General features: G+C 56.5%; 1 protein-coding gene across 1 annotated transcript in view; it reads right to left on the bottom strand.

Moving 5' to 3' along the window:
* Positions 1-2,194: 2,194 nt before the first annotated feature.
* The window catches only part of CRY2 (cryptochrome circadian regulator 2), a 32,242-nt gene continuing 17,520 nt past the window's right edge, over positions 2,195-16,916 (bottom strand). The window contains exons 6-12 of the mRNA XM_037027926.1: positions 14,852-14,992; positions 13,424-13,735; positions 13,014-13,165; positions 12,696-12,898; positions 12,297-12,389; positions 10,994-11,133; positions 2,195-4,418 (exon numbers count right to left, since the gene is read on the bottom strand). Coding sequence (XP_036883821.1) covers positions 10,994-11,133; positions 12,297-12,389; positions 12,696-12,898; positions 13,014-13,165; positions 13,424-13,735; positions 14,852-14,992 — 1,041 coding nt within the window. The 3' untranslated portion in view covers positions 2,195-4,418. The remainder of the gene's footprint in view (positions 4,419-10,993; positions 11,134-12,296; positions 12,390-12,695; positions 12,899-13,013; positions 13,166-13,423; positions 13,736-14,851; positions 14,993-16,916) is intronic.

Here is a 16,916-nt window from a genome sequence, read left to right as displayed (position 1 = left end):
TAAATTCCACACCACTCCTGTCCCCCTGCCCCTCCCGCAAAGCCTCCCTCCCAACCTCGTGCCCTTTCGCGTTCTGCCAGTCGGAGGGCGAGGGCCTAGCGCCCAGGTATCGGGTAACTGATTGCAGGACTCTCGTCCCCAGGGCCCAATCAGTCCCCGACAGCAGCCAAAGAAGGTGCCGGGAAAGAAGGGTAGTGGAAGAAGAGGAAGACGGGTGAGAAGGTGTCCGGAGTGGGCTCCCAGAGCAGATAGGTTTGGAGTCGGGTGGTGTGACTCCACACCTGTCACAGGCTAGCTCCCCAAGTGATGTGGCCTTGTCTTCCTGACTTAGTCCTGAGGTTTGCTTTCCTCATCTGTGAAATGGGGAAAATAATGGTCCCTCCCACGGTGGTTGTGAGGATGAAACATAATGCAAATGTGTTGTCACAGAGGTTGAGAAGAGCCCATCTCCTCCTGGGGCCCAGGTCTCAGCCCCCCTCCCATCCTCTTATCTTAAGGGGAATCCTCCTAAGGACTCTCCCTAGAAGGTCTTCTCTCTAAAGATTGACCCAAACCCTATTTCAGCCCCAAACGGCTACTCACGGTGAGCTGCACCCTTCCTCGTGGCTTCTCTCGGCTTTCCCTTTTTTGGGTCAGGGCTCTCCCAGTTTGTTTGCCTTTCTCACTTAGCATCTCCGCTGCGCTTCCTGCAGAGCCTCCTTCTTTTGCACCCACAGACACCCGCTGGCTGGCTTCTCACATTCCACAACTCGGGACCTTGCCTTCCACCCCCAGTAACCTTCCTGGGATTCTTTTGGTGGTTTTGCTGCTCCCTCCATCCCTGTTAGATTCAGGCTGTGCTTTCTTCCAGGTTTTCTCTGCCCTAGGAGGGCTACTCCATGAGTTCTTTCACACAGCATAGATTGATGAGCATGCTGGCTACTGGCCAAGGCCAGGGCACCAGCTTTGGTGGATCACAGAGCCTCTCGCCAAAGCTGACTGGCTTCTCTGGGCACATGAGAAAACACCCCTCTCTGAAGAAGGGGAGTTTCACAGCGTGTGGGGCCCTATTTGAAGACCTGGACTGCCAACTGGCTAGCTGCCCCTTCTCCTTCAATGGAGGATCTGGAAAGGAGCTGCGGGCATGGTCCCTGAAGCAAACAACCCCCAGCTCCAGCCCTGAGAACAAACGTCCCAATACCTGGAGCCAAAGGCCTTGCTTTCCCTGCTCTGGGCCCATCTGAATGGTCACTTTACCCTTCCTGCTACTGTAGTCCAGGCTCCTTTCATTGTGCCCAACCAGTAACCACCTACTGCCACGGTGCCTGGCTTTTTCTCCCAGGAAAGCGGTCTTGCCATAGCAGCTGTTCCTTAGAGTGGGTGTTTGTCTATGCTCCGGGGTCTTTTGCCCAGGAACAAAGGCATCCCTTTGTTCTTAGCCCCTGAGGCCAAGCTAGAGCCATATTAGTTAGAAACCAGGAGAAGAAAGAGAGGGAAGGGGGCCATCAGGGGCTTCAAAACAGAGCCAAGGATGATGCGAGCCCCAGGGTCAAGTTTCTTCCTTTCTACTTTCTCAACTCCATGCAGGACAGCAGGTGATTCTTAGGCCTTCCCTGAGCAGCTTCCCAGGAGAAACTGGAGTGTAGGGTAATGTTCACTTCCAGGGGTCCCAGGGAAGAAACCTACACCCTGCACAGAACGCCACTGTCCAATCAGAGGGCATGAGACAAAGCCAGCACCCAGGCCCTGGGCTTGGCTCTGGACAGATCTTGACCACCAACCCAAAGCCAGAGGCCCTGCAGACTTCTGCACCACACAGCTGTAACCCAAGTGGCCAAGGTGCAGTAAAGGATGGACTGAGGGCCTGACTGACTCCAGCATGGTGGGGTTGCGGGGGAGGGAGGCCAGCTGGGTCAAAGGCCTGGTAAATGCTGAACAACACTCAAGTGCCCACCTCATCTGGGGTCTGGAGCACTCCGTGTCATTCTGGCTGATTGACCCCCAACTCTGACAAACATGTAGAGCTACAGTTGCTCACCTGGGGGTATCCCCCTTCCTCCATCTCTCTCTAAGCTCACCTCCCTGCCACCTCTAAGGAGGGGTAAGAGGCTCCCGGTCCCAGCAGAACCAAGATGATCTGACTTAAGGCTTCACCCAGGCTCAGCCTTGCTGATTCCCAGGCCCCAGACGGCCCACAAATTGACGACAGCACAGCTTTGTTTAGACAGGATCAGACATTTATGAAATAAGTGAATATTCACAAACTGTGGGAGAAACACACCTTCCCTGCAACAAAAATCTCTGTATAAAGTGCATTTTGCCTGCAACTGTCTCTTCCCCATGATGGCCCTTGCATCAGGACGTGGGCCAATGCTCTTTGGCAGCCCCCGGGGACACCTGGGCCAGGACAGGGGCGGCACAAAGCCGCTGTGGTGCTCCAGGCTACTGGACGCACCCTTTCCCCACTCCTCCCAGCTCCGGGAGTGGACGGCTCCATTCCGCTGGGAAAGGGCCAGCTTGCCTGGGAGAGTGAAGCAGGGTTACGTGGCCTGGCCAGCTTGTGCCTTAAGGAAGACAGCCATCATCAGATAGGCAGGAAAAGGGACGCATCCTGATATTTGAAGGTGCTGCTAAGTAAGTAGTGACTCTGGCCTGAACCCCCCAGGCCCCGTTTCTCAGATCAGCCCTTCCAAGCTTGCTCTCCCTGCTTCTGACGATAGCCCCCAGTTCTCTCCTCCTGGCTGGGGCTAGGGGGGTAGGAGTGTTCCCAATGCAAGGCTTCAAACACACACTACCACCTGTGCCCTGCTCCCCACACGGGTACGGGACATTTCTGGTGAGGGTGGCACACGTACAACAGGAGGGCTCTGAAGGCAGCTCTCTGGCTGAGAAAACCTGAGGACATCTCAGGAAGAAGCCCGTCAATGTGCTGGGCAGCTGAGGGGACAAGGGCCAGACCCCAGGCTCTGGTCCGAGGACGGAGGACAGTGAGGCACAGGACTGGGGCCAGGGGTGTTAACAGCTGTGAGGGCAGGAAAGGTCACAGGGAGGTAGAGAACAGAAGGCCGAGAGGCCAGCTTAACGTTACATGTGAGGACAAAAATCCAGATAGGAATTGGCCTCTCAGCTATGAGTGCGCGAGCACGCACTCCCACACACACAAGCACACGCACGCACACAGGCACACTTTGTGGCTCTAGTGCTGGCCAAGGGGTGGAGGGAAGACTTACTGCAGCCGACCAGAGTCCTTTTCATTCTGTCTTTCTCGGCACGGGCCTTCACCAGTGGGAGGTTGAGGTGGGAGGCACGGGCCACTCATGGAATGTAAGGCCTTGGCTTCTCTGGGTCCAGCCTCCCACCTGCTGCTTCTGGGAGGGCTAGCGCACTGGGTGGGCTCGCTGCTTGGACCCTTTCCAACTGTCCCTAGCAGTGCTCACACCGGCCCACCTGCTTGGGTCCTTGGCGCCCAGCTACTGGCGGTGCTGGCATGGAAGCTTGGATGCTAGTGCTGGGCCCAGAGGCCTGCAGAGCACCGACCAGGATGGCTTCCCTGGAGGGGTGTCAGCTGAACTCGGCAGCAGCACTGCGGCATCCAGGAGTGTGGCTGGGGGGCCCAGGAACCTGCCCCCCCCGGGAGGCACTGGGTCCCCACAGTCAGCTCAGAGCTGGCTCTCAGCTTCTGGGGAAGCAATGGTGAGAGTGGGACACTGCTCCTACCCTTGGGTTCCAGTCCCCAGAAGGCGACTGTCCCTCCTGGGTTACCGTCTACACTGCCGAGCACACAGGTACAGGGCACCTGAGTGGCGGCAGAAGTTTCCGAATCTGTCCCCAGCCTTATGCTCTGGCCTAGATGCCCGAGGAAGGATCTGGAGGTCCCCGGGGCAGGGAATTTTAAAATGAGAAAGAAGCCAGACCAGGTGACTGTGTCTGGACAGCACCCATCTGCTCCAGCTGCTCAGCCTAGCTCAGCCTCCAGGGCAGGACGGACTCAGCAGGGCTCTGGACGAGAACCGGACATGGCACCCTCAGCCCCTCGGTCCAGCATGAGGAGGGAGAGGAGAAGGGCTGGGGGAGGGGCCGGTGCCAGAATCCCAGCTAGGGTCCCACCACTCTTCTGTTTAGACAGGGCAGCTGGTTTGCAGGGACAGGTCATGGCTGAGAGTCACAGCCATGACCTCTGGCCTGGTGTCTGAAGGCTGGGGTGAAGCTGCTACAGGTTCTTCTCCAGCCCAGGCAGCATTCAGAATCACAAGAGTGTAAACAGATGCATGCACACCCAGATAACACACCACTCTTTCCCCTGCACACACACACACACACACACACACACGCGCGCGGGCTCGATCTCTTTCGGCGGTCAGCTTTTCTGCAGGTTGCAGCCTGCTGCCGTGGTAGCTGCTCGGGCACCCAGGCATTGCTCACGGAGCCACAGCGCTGCCGCTGAAAGAGAAAAACAAGGGCTGAAAGGAGCATTCAGGAGGTTGCTCAGTTGCCCAGGGACAAAAGCTGCTCTGTCTGCTGCTCTGGGGACACTCAGACGGGAACTGGGGAGAGCAAACTACCGCTTGGGGACAAGGTCGTTGCTGGGATGCCACTGGGTGCCGGGGCACTGCTGCTCTGAGGTGCCCACGCAGGGCTAGCTCTGCCCCGCAGACCCGCTGGGCCTCCCCTGCTCAGGGCTGAGGGCAGCAGCAGTGGAGGGGAAGAGAAGGCCACGCAAGGCTCTTACGTGGCCTTGGGGGACCCTGCTCAGATATGACAAGGGCAGTTTCTGAATCAAGGCAGAGTAGCTGCCGCCAGAAATGGAAAGTCAGAAAAAAATGCCTAGAAGAAGTCAGCTGGGACCAGTGATTTTTGAAGATGAAGGCAATGGCTGAGTTTAGAAATTTCCACAAATAGATAAAAGAACTGTGGTCCTGTGCTAGAGGATTGAGGGGAGGAGAGAGGAGACACAAGGATGACTCATTTTAAAGATTTATAACATCCCGAATCTGGGGCAGACAGAAGAAATGGCTTCATGCCTGAAAACAGAGGCCAGGGAAGCCAAGCGGGAGGCCGGGCTGCCTGCCTGAACAGCCGTAGTGTGTCCGAGTGTGCCTGAGTGTGCCCAGGCACTCTGCATGCCGTGGACAGTGTGCCGGTCCACATGATGAGGGGGCAGTACAAGAAGGCTTACTGAGCCTGGGGGGCAGGCTCTACACGCTGGTGTTACGGCTGCACTGTCTTCCCCAGACTCATATGTGACAGTCCTGACCTCAGATTGTGACTGTTTTTGGAGACAGGGTCTCCAAAGAGGTGATTAAGTGAGGTGCCCGGTGTACCCTCCCCACAGCAAAAGGAGGGGCCTCGATCAGGTGACTGGGCCGGGCCGTAGTCCCATCAGGACTGTTGCCCCCTAGGAAGAGATCAGGGCACAGACAGCTCAGAGGGAAGATTGTGTGAAGAGGCGGGGAGACGGCGGCCATCTGCAAGCTGAGAGTGGCCTCGGAAGGACTGCGCCTATAGTCACCGCGATGTGAGACTTCCAGCCTGCTGAACAGCGAGAGTCGGTTCCTGGTGATCAAGTCGCCTGGCCTGTGGCACTTTACCACGGCTGCCTGAGCAAATAGCCCATCAGCCCTGAAGCGACAGCCCTCATTTTTACAGATGAGAAAACTGAAGCCCAAGAGGACAGATAACACACCTGGACCTTGGCATCCAGAGGCAGCTGAGCCCACACGGAAACCCCGCCGGTCTGACTCCCAAACCCACTAGGTAAAGCTCTGTGTTGCGGGGTGGCTCAGTCGGACTTTTAGAAGATATAATAAAAAGAAGAAACTCAGCACGGTGGCACAGAGGCTAGCGTCTGAGCGACGTAAATGTAGGTCTGGGTGTTACCAGAAAAGGAAAAATGCTGTCACGGGTCAATAGCATCAGACTTAGGGACTTAAAATCAGTCTTCCGGCACACGAAACTCCCTGAAGACCAAGGTTAAATCTGGAGACTACTTTATTTGATTTTATCACCAGAGAATTTATCTAGAAGCTGGGTAAACTCGCAGGTCAGTGCTGAGTGCCCCATTGTTTAGGGTGTCTGTTATTTTAAATAGTTTTTCCCTCTACGCTTGGACTGTAACAACCTGGCTGTGTATCTTCGCAGCGAACAAATGTTACAAAAGTGTATCTACGCTCACGGACTCTGCTGGCTGCGGAGGACCGTCTCCCCGGTCCTGCTGTGAGGCCGCGAGGCTGTGAGGCCAGAGAGAGGGCTGCTGCTCCCCAGCAATGAGAAACGTGGGCACTGGCGCACGCACCGCTGCAGGCTCCTGCCCGCTGCCTCGGCTTCCTGTGTTTTCCTCACCTCCAGGCATGGGGGAGAATAAAGAGTGCTGGAAGATTCCCAGGACCAGGGCTCTCACTCTGGGTTTCCTTTAGGGGGTCCAAGGAGAGGCTTAAGGGGCAGTGCATGAAGACCCTGATGTTCTGCGCACATTTGTTTCTGTGTGTGAATTGGTGCAGCCTTCTGGAGAGAGGTTCCATCCGGTGTCAGATGCACCACAGCTCGGTGACCCAAAAAGGGTTGAAGAGCCAATGCCTGGACTTAGACTATAAGGGCGTGAGGGGCACTCAGGGGGCTACAATGATGGCAATTTAGACCTATGTACACTCAGCCATGACTTGGCGACAGGACAGGCCCATGAGGGGCAGTGGCAGTGTCCTGGCCTCAGATAAGCCCCAGCGACCCGAGTCCCTCTGTGATGGGCTCAAACACACGAGCATGGCTAACTGAGGTTCATAAGCACCAGCTTGTCCTTGGCAACGGAGGCCTGTTCAACTCGCTACTCAAGGTACTCAATCCGCAGACAACCAGCTGGTCCCCGTGCTCTAGTCCTCAAGCTAAGGGACAGGTCTGCAGAAGAGGGGGCTGGGGCATCAAGGAGGCACCACAGGAAATGCTGACAGCAGCAGGAAAGGAGAAGGAAGAGCAGCCAGGGGAGAGGCACCAGGGGGAAACTGACTTGTAAAACATGCACTGAAAAATCAGTCTCTGACAGTCCGATTCTCCCACCCTGTCATGAACAGAAGAAACACAGAAGCAGCTGGAACACGAAATAAACTAATGACTGCCTCCTTCAGTGCGTTGAGTCTGTTAGGATGGCCACCTGAACCCCTGTGCCCTCACACCCCGCCTGCCCACTGGATGCTAGTGAGAAACCCAAATCGGCAGGCCCACCCTTCCCACAGCCAGGCCCAGGAGGGGCATGCATGCATGAGCCACGTCAGCAGAGGGCACCACACTGGCTCAACGTCTGTAGGGGACTTTGGAGCCTGTAACCACGTCTCAGCCATCACCCTCTCCCCACCATACTGGGCGAGGCACAGTGCCCCAGAACTTGAGAGGGGTGGAGAGTTTGCTACCAGCTCCCAAGTCGGGAGCAGGGAAGTAGAGGTGCAGCTGGGCCTGGACGGGGCACGAAGCTCAGGTCTTCAGCTCAGTCTCATGCCTCATGTCAACCACACCGTGCACCCTTCCTGCCCCCTACAAATCACACCGCAGAAGGGAGGGGGCCTCAGTCAGTCAATGGCCACCGAGTAAGTGCCAGGGAGAGTGTGAGGGGACGGAGTCCCGCCTTCTCATTTCCAGGTACCGCAGTGGTGAGGCAGCTGGGGAAAAGGCTCCCAGGCCCTGAGCCGCAGGACAAGGTGCAGACACTTGCCTTGAGCATGAAGCCGGGGCTCTTTTCCAAATGCCACACTGCCCACACTGCTGAGCCCCGTTTTCCAGACCGCCTGGTGCCTTCCACATACTTTATTTCACGTGAGGAGGGGTCTACCACCAAATAAGAGTCAGAAAGACCCCTAGGAAGAGATGCCAGAGGTCCGGTTTCCGCAGTGAGGCCCAGGGCTAATCGAGCCCTGGGGAATTGCCCGAGGGGGAGGAGCAGAGGTGGTCCTTGGCCATGAACCTTCTGTAGTCAATAGGGCTTTTGTCAACAGATCGCTATATACCAGCAGAAAGGCAAATGGATCACGTGAGCTGTTCCCCCTATGGCAAAATAATTGAACCCGTAGGAGAAATCTGTACACAATTGAGGCTGATGGAATCCCGAGCTGTCAGCAGCTTTGGGGATCACGGGGTAGGAGCTGAAATGATAGCTATTTGGGGACTGGCTTATTTTTCAGTTTGGCAAACACTGTACAATAAAACCAAAGGCAGAAGAGACACTGGTGTGGGTCTGAGGTAAGCATGGAACCTACCGGTCTGACGGCCTGCTTTCCCACAAGATCAGCTTACACTGCAAACCACTGTCTGCCTGGTGAGTGGCCACAGGCCCTGGGCATTAGAGACAGCAGAATCACAAACTGCAGCGCACAGCTTGACCTGGGCCCCCAAAGGCCCAGGATGGAGCCTTCAGGCTGGTAAAGAATGGTTATTCACACCTTACAGCTAAAGCGTCTCAGAAAGGTTACTACCCTAACCCACGGCACACACTGACACCAACAGGAAGGAGGGGAGAAAGGGACAGTCCCTCGCCTCTCACTCTAACACTGTATCCACTGGGCCACGAGACTCCTGCTGTGGGACCCCCTCGGCCTAGAGGATTCTGCTGCTCACTCAAGTTGAAAAAAACCAATAGTCTAAACTAATCTGGACAAGCACGATCCCTACTTCCCAACTTGGGGGTGGCTTTATGACTCAGTTCTGGCTCAGGAGACCAAGGTGAAAAGCTGGGGGAGGCTATTCTGGGAAAGCTTTTACTTTCTTGACACAATAGAGAGCGGCACCCCCAATTGCCCTCATAATGTAAAACTGCAACCTCAACTGTGCCCTAACCTTTACTTTCTCTCTTCTTATCCAACTTTACTTTTTCTTTATACTGCTTAGGGCCTCTTTATTTTTTTATTTTTACAGAGAGGAGAAGGGAGGGAGAAAGAGAGGGAGAGAAACATCAGTGTGTGGTTGTCTTCTGAGCGCCTCCTACTGGGGACCTGGCCTGCAACCCAGGCATGTGCTTTGACTGGGAACTGAACCTGCAACCCTTTGGTTCAAAGGTGGGCATTCAATCTGCTGGTGAGCCACACCAGCCAGGGTGAGCCTCTTGACATATTACATACCTATTTGTTTATCGTCTGGCTCCTCCCACTAAGAGTACCCAAGAGGAAAAGAACTTTGTAAGTCATGTTCATATCCCAATGCCTACAATCCCAGTGTCTGGAAGCTTGTGATCACTTCATATATGTTTTCTAAATAAATGAACTAGCACAGCTGCCTGTGCTAGTCCTTCTCTTTCCTGCTTTGGATGAGAAATTGATGGCCGAACCTGTGGCAGCCACCTTGAGTCCACGAAGCAAGAGACTCTCAAGAAAGCTGACGCTGGCATTGTTAAGCCACCAAACCCAAACCTGCAACACCTGGCTGTGGGCCTCTCGTCAGGTAAGAAAACAAATCCCTATTTGTTTTAGATACAGTAGTCAGGTTTTCTACTCCTAACAGCCCCATACATTCCTAACTGGCACTTACATTTCGTCATTTAATCTTCGCAACAGCAATCTAATGTATGGGTAAGGAAACTGAGTCTCAAAGTGGTTAAGTCATCTGTACAAGATCACTCCATCATTGAGCTGTTTTTCTTGTGGGAAATGCCCTCTACCTGCAACCCACCTTTCAGGCCCCTAACGTAAACTTCTGTATTGTATACGCCCTGGTCACTCTGGCCTGCCAACGGCTGCTGTGTGACGAGTTTGTAGAGCCTGTATCACCTGTCCAGGAGTCGTAAGTTACTGGTCTCCTTTTCCTGTTAAATCCTTGTGGGTATGCATCACATTGCATTTTATATGCAGTATGCTCCCCTTTCTCAAATGCCTGTTGGCAACAATTTCATGCTGAATCAGATGCCATTAGCTTACTGAGTGGCCTTGACCCGGACATTTAACCTCTGTCCTTTGGTGCTCTCACCTGGAAGTCAGAATATCAGCCTGGCAAGTGCCAGATTTGCAGAACAGAATGGACTTTGCTTAGTATTACAGAGCTGAGAGATAATAAGAGATCAGTATCTAAGGCGGACGGTGCTCCCAGAACAATATAGCACAAACCTGTCCATCAGCAGTGTCTAGGACAAAGAGCCTGGTCGGGTAGCGGGCACAAGCATCAAGCACTCGCTGTGTCACCGCATTCCAGCCTGGACACTCAAACTGACGGCCCCGCCTAGCCCCAAAGTGGAGGGCTTTGGCAAAGAGAAGCAGTTGGCTCCATGGAGAAGACCATCCTCCAGTTTCAATCATGATGCACTCATGGCACAGAAGCAACAGCCTGAGATGATGACTCAAGGAAGACAATAATTTATATTTCTCCAAGAAAAGCATAAGAGACCCTTCATGCTCCAGGGAAGGAAGAGTCAAGTTTTTTTTTAAAACCCACTTTCAGGGGGTTTCCAAGAAAGACGAGAGCCAACAAACAGGAAAAGCACAGGGCCAAAGCCGTGAGAAAGGTGAGTGGAAGGGCGGAGTTAAGAAGCACAGACGATGGGGAGCTCCAACTACTGGTCCTCAGGTGGGGCTGGGCTGCGTGAGCCCCTCTCCTGAAGGCAAGTGCTGCCCTCCCCTGGCCTGTCTGTGGAACATAGCTGACCGGGGTGGGTGGGGGCGGGGCGGGGGGTGGCACAGGGGCCTTCAGCACCCTCAGACCCTGCCACAGGGTCCCCTCTCCCACAGCTTCACTCCCGGGCCTCTGCTTTCTTTTCATTGGACTTGACTCACTTTGATAAGTAGAAAGAGGCCCGCTCTACCCCTAGTTTTTTCCCCTTAGTTGGCAAAGAAAGGGCTTCTCTTTTAAATTAAATTTGAGAAGGTATAGAAGTCAGAATGGTAGAATTATTGAACTGAAGCCCTAAAAAGTCATGCAGTGCCCACTAGTTTTTAATCTAGCATGCTGGGTTTTAACCTTCAGCTGGAAAGCAAGTAGTTTTACAAAAGCCCCCACCTCTCTCCCTCCTTCCCTCCTGAGGCTGCTGACTCTAAGCTGCTGGCACTCACGCTCAGACGTCCCTGCTCGGCAGCTCTGGAGCAGGCAACTCGGCCACCCTGGCCCGTTTGCTGAGTTCTTCCCCGGGGGGCTCCTCGGCAGCTTCCAGCTTGCGTTTGGGGGACGCTGGGGCACTGGGCAGCGGCCTTGGGCCTGGGGGGAAAGCAGGTCAAAGGGTCACTCACACAGATGGCGTGTGGAGCCGAGACAGCCCGAGACCCTGCGGTGGCAGCCCTTCAGGGGCAGGGCGCCCGCGCATCAGTGCTGTGCAGGCACGCTGCTCCTCCGACCTGACCCTTGGCCTTCCGTTCAGCAATGACCTTGTGCAAGGAGAGCACAACCGGGACTGCTGGGCAGCAGAGCCAGCATCTGGGCCCCACACCTCAGGAGCTTCAGGCCTGGTGTGGCCCATCTGCCATCCTTGCTCGGAAGGAAGGTGAGGCGTTCCTTCTGCGGCCCTGGACCAGCCTCCCGAGGCAGGAAGGAACGGTACCCTCACCAGGCTTGCTGAGCAAACTAGACTAAGCTGCAGGAGTCCCGGCCTGTCCCACCTTACTGATCTTCATCCCAGAGCCCAAGGAAGCAGGTTAAGATGGCGGCGAGTCTATCCGTTTCTCTTTCCTGCCACCACTGGGCCAGGCTGCCATCGCCTGCCTGGACAACTGCAGTCGCCTCCCTTCTGGCCTCCCCACACTCACTGCTGCCCACACTGTCCCTGCCACACAGCAGGCATGGTGAGCTTCGTAAAGCATGAATTGGATCCAGCCCTGCCAGCTGGCCCACTGCCAGTGCCTTCCCAGTGCACTGAGGACAGAATCCGAATCCCCCTCAGCACACTGAGCCTACGCGATGCTGCTCCTGCTACGTTTCGTCTTCATGTCTCCTTCCGGCTCCTTACTCTGGGCATGTCAGCTGCTCTGGCCTTCCTGCCTTTGTTCTTTGAATGGGCTAAGCTCACTCCATCTCTAGGCCTTTTCCTGCCTTTCCTTTGGGGGGAATGCTCTTCCCTTGGTTCTCGGAAAGGCTGGCTCTGCTCGCTGCTCAGGCCCCTGCTCCAAGAGGCGGGTCCCTGACTAAGCCTATCTGAAGGAACTCGAAGTGACCCCTGGCCCGGCCCTTCTTCTACCAGGTCCCTCACGTCTGTTTTTCAGGAAGCACTGTTACCGGGGGTGAGCTGCATGGTTCCTTCCCTGTTTGTGCTTCACTGGGGCTCAAACTGTGCCGGCCTTTGCCATCGGCCCTCAGTGACGGAAGTGGTGGAGGTTCTACAGGGCCCTCGGGATGGACACAGGCCACGCGGACCCACTGCTACCCACCTGCACTGCCTGTGCTCCCCGTCTGGGTCGAGCTGGGCTCTGCCACCGGGTTGCTGAGGTCTTCCATGCAGGAAGGGACAGACGCCAGCAGACCTGGCAGAGGCAAGGGAGTAATCAGAATGCACCGTCAAGGGACTGCCGAGGGCTGCAGGGGAGGTGCGAACACGGTGGGGGTGCTGGGCAGTGACACTGTGGTCCCCACGACTACTCAGAAGCCCGATCCAGCCCCGTGTGCGGTGTCCTGAGCCGTGGGGAGGCATGTCAGTGTAGCTGCCCGGAAGATAGCACTCGGCCTCCCTTGGCAAACCTCCAGACATCCCCACCTATGCCCTCTGAGCCCACAGGTGCCGCCCTTCCTCTCAGTGAGCTAGAGCTGGCGAGGAAGCTGTGGCTCCTTACAGAGTCCCCGGTAGCGAGAGAGCTGCTGGTAAATCTGCTTCATTCGCTCGATGTTGAGCCGGCTGGTCTCGGCATGGTTGACGATGGGCCGAGGGTAGTCCACACCAATGATGCATTTGGCAGCCTTCTGAATCGACTCTGGGGCATTCCAGGGCTCATAGATGTATCGAGAGGGGAACCCTTTCAATCTGGGCAGGTATCGCCTGAAACAGACAACCCGTCAGCACACCGGGACTCTCCTTCAAAGGGTGGAGAGAAACCCACCCGAAGAGGGGGCCACAGTGGCCGGGAGGCAGCGTGCCCGGTCTGCACCCTCACCTGATGTAGTCACCACTGGGGTCCGTGCGGCGGCCAAAGCCCACAGGGCAGTAGCAGTGGAAGAACTGCTGGAAGAAGGCGCTGCAGGACAGCCACATCCAGCTGCCCGCGTTCACGCTGAAGTCTGCGTCCAGGAGCAGCTCATCGAACACCTAGGCGGGGGCAGGGGATGTCAGCTTCCCCTGGCACCTATTGCCACGGCTCTCCCCAAGTCACTGCGGGCCCCGCGGAGAAAAGAACCAAAGCCCTTCTGCTGGAAATCCCCATCTGTGCCCTCTGAGTCTGCAAGGAGGACTTACAGGGGGTCTCCTGGTCCCAGGGGTCCCACCCCAATCCCTGGTTCAGAGAGGCTGCCCCTGGCTGGGCCCAGCAGAAGGCACAGGCCAGCTCCCCGACGAGCGAGCACTTACCCGGACCCCACTCTCCCAGCTGACCCAGAGGTCCCCACGGGTGAGGAAGCAGGCCACGGCGTGCCGCGCCAGATGGTGGATCCAGCCCTCCTGCCTCAGCTGGGTCATGATGGCGTCAATCCAGGGGAAGCCTGTCTTGCCCTCGGCCCACTTGGCCAGGGCCTCAGGGTTGCGGTCCCAGGGGATCTGGATGCAGATGGGGTTCCCCTCCATGCGGTCAAACCTGGGGTTGTTAGTGGCTGCCGTGTAGAAAAACTCTCGCCACAGGAGTTGCCCAAACAGGGAGAGGGGGGGTGTGCTGTTCCGCTTCACCTGGGGGTGGGAGGGGCACGTGGGTACTAAAGCCCAGCACTCGTCACCGTGTCCCTGGGCCTCTCCCACAGAGGGAGCTGCCACGAACCCGACTGCTTTAAACCCCCGCACATGTGGAAGGACTAGGCCCTAGAGCAGCAGCACAATGTGCCCCCTGCTGAAACCCCAGGCACTGGCTGTGCCAGCTCTGAGCAATGAGGATGCTGCAGAGCGGTGGGCAGGGAAAGGGCATCCCTGCTGAATCTGCACTGGGAACCAGACCCTATGGTCTGGGTGATAATCCTTGTCCGCAAGGGCTTCCTTGTTCGGCTCCACTTTCTACAACGTCAAAGGGACTTTCCCCCTCACCGCATGTACAGAATGCTCTCAGTCTAGCTTTTGGTTACACATAACAGCCTGGGTCTGGGCCATGAGGGAATTAAGAGATCAGACCTGCTAACAAATCACGATTTTCCTGAAATCACAAGATTACCCACGGAATCCATCAAAGCACTCCCATGCCCCAGAATCCTGACATAGGCAAGGACAGGGAAGCCAGAAACAATCTGAGCAGCTGGGGGTGTCACCCTTTCCCTGTCTGGGGACTGTCACAGGGGTATGTGCCTACGGTCTGCATGGCTCGGCTCTGCATGCAGCCCTCCAGGCCTCCTCCTCATCCCTGACGGGCGGCCACTGGACCTCCTGGGCTCCCCCGTCAGTGCTCTGGACACGACCCCCACTGGGCTGCTGTTCAGCTGAGGACCGGCGCCAGCCTCGCCCGCCCTGCCTCCCACCTCGAGTCCTCCCCTGACACCATCCACCTGCTGCCAGCAGACCTGCCCCCTCTAGGGACACGCCCCAAGGTCAGCTTTTCTACCTGTCCCATTCTACCTGGTAACCTGGATTTCATGTAGACTGACAGTTTGGGCAGCGCTTGGCCCTGCCAGGTCTTGGGTGCGGACTCTCCCCCACCTTCTCTGACTGCACCCACACTTAAGCACCTCCAAAATCCACGATCCACGCCCCAGCCCCAGGGCCACAGGGAAGGCCCCTCTTCATGGTGACTGAGTGGCCTGGAAGGCCCTGTCCGCCCTGCTGCACTGGAGGCGGGGTGTGCCACCCTGGCTGTGCCCTCACCTTTTTATACAGGTCCCACAGGCGGTAGTAGAAGAGGCGGCAGGAGAGGCAGCCGAAGCGCAGGTAGGGGCTGAGGCCCGTGGGGCTGGCCAGCAGGGAGTTGGCGTTCATTCGGGGTCTCTCGTAGTTGGCAACCCAGGCCTGCGGCAAGAAGGAAGAAAGGAAAGGCCTGGATGTCACAGAGGGACAAACTGAGGCCCTGGGGTTGCTGAACAGAAAGGCCGGAGCCAGGACTTTAAGACTGCGCTCATTTCACTCCCTCACGCTGGTCGAATTTCCGACGGAACCACCATTAGACGGAAACATGAGGCCCAAGTTCTGGCCCTGACTGCGCTAACTTCTGGTGCCAGGGGTACAAGGTACCTAGCCTCCCAGCTACTTCTCTACTAAATGAGAACAAAGTTCCCACCTCCTAGGGGTTAAAGAAAACAAGAAAGGAAAGAATCCTGTGAGCGCTGAATGGCGTGTGAGCATATAGAGGGAAGGACAAAGTCCCCACCTCACAGGACAAACATCCCCATCTTTGTCCCCACTTCCGCCAGGGGCCGCTGAGGCTGTTGCTGCCCTGCAGCTACCCAGGGACTTTCCCCGACATTCCACCACGGCTGCAATGGAGGGGCTCCCCACCCATTCCTGGGGATCCACGATGTCATTCACTTCTGGAGCTGTTTGTCATACAGGGTTTCGGCCTTGTTTTTACCGTCAACTGCTGCTGGCATCGCGTTGTACTTCTCACGACGCGCCGTTAGAGGCGTCTCTCATTCGATCTTAACAACCCTCCGAGGCAGCCTGTATCACTACCTCCTTTCAAAAGTGATGAAACTAAGCTCAAAGGGTGACGTGGCCCTTCTGGGTTACAGAGGTGGCAAGAGGCAGGGCTGGGGGACTCAGCTTCTGACCCCAGAGTCCAGCTCTCGGCTACACTTGATAACTCCGCTCCCTCTCTCAACCCGACGCTCCTCTTCTCTTCGTGGTGACTAACCACTTCGCCAATGCGGCACCTCTTTAGACCCCACGCTTTCCTCAGCATGAAGCCACCAAGGCTACCAACTCCCTGCGCCCACACCTGCCCCTGCCCCACTGTGAGCCGCCCCAGGCTGGAGCCTCCTCCGGGCACTGCAGCTCTCCCTCCTGCACTTCTGGTCTCTCTCTCTCCAGATCCCACGCTAAGAATATGGGGGATATGACCTCGTTTCTCTGCAGATAGACACATGAAAATAAAAGACTCCCAGTAACCCCGGGGACCTCCACCTCCGGCCCCCTTCCCTTGCTCACAGCCAGCCTCTCCCTCTCTCCACACCCACCTCCACTTTCCAGCCCAGCCTCCTCTGGCTTCGCCTTCACTGCTCCCACCAAGCTGGCTCCCACCATCATTGCTGTGATTTGCATGCATGGATCCTGCAGGCACTTTCTGTCCTTGGATTTCCGTAACCCTCAGCAGCGCCTCGCCCTGCTGACCACCTCCCCTGTCCATGCTCTCCATTCCATGGCCTCTGGACGCCACACACTCCTGGCACTACCCGTCCGGCTGGCTGCTCTCACCCACTGCACACCCCCCGCCCCCCTCCCCCCGGCATCCCAGGTCCTGTCCGAGGTCCTCCACTCGGCTGTGCTCCCGGGTGAGCTCAGACAGCCCCACGGTCCTCAGACTATCCCTGTAGGCCGTCCTCACGTCTGTACCCACACCGCTTGCCTGGACCCCCAGAGCACTCCACCCAATTCCCTACCGGTGGTTTCCAAGCACCTCCCTACCGGTGGTTTCCAAGCCTGTTAACCTCAAGGTTAACAGGCTCTTTTCTTTAAACTTCCCTTTCAGTGGTGTTCCCTAATGCAGAAAACGCTCCCCATGCCCAAGCCATTGGCCTGGCCGTCACCGCTGATTCCCCCTCAGCCAGTCCTGTCAGGTCTACTGTCCAAATAGTTCTCACACCTGTCCTTCTCTTTCCACTCTCTATTGCTATCGACCTGGTTCGGGCTGGGGGCATATGTAGTCTGGACAACCTTCTAGTTGACCTTCTGCATCTGCTCTTGCCCTCTTCTGGTCTAGTCTTCCCCACTGGGAGCA

The sequence above is a fragment of the Sturnira hondurensis genome, unplaced genomic scaffold, assembly GCF_014824575.4.
Source record: "Sturnira hondurensis isolate 20B ecotype Veracruz unplaced genomic scaffold, ASM1482457v3 Scaffold0019433, whole genome shotgun sequence".
Classification (NCBI taxonomy): Eukaryota; Metazoa; Chordata; class Mammalia; order Chiroptera; family Phyllostomidae; genus Sturnira; species Sturnira hondurensis.
Note: the sequence above shows the minus strand (reverse complement) of the source record. Positions and strands in the feature narration are given on the sequence as shown.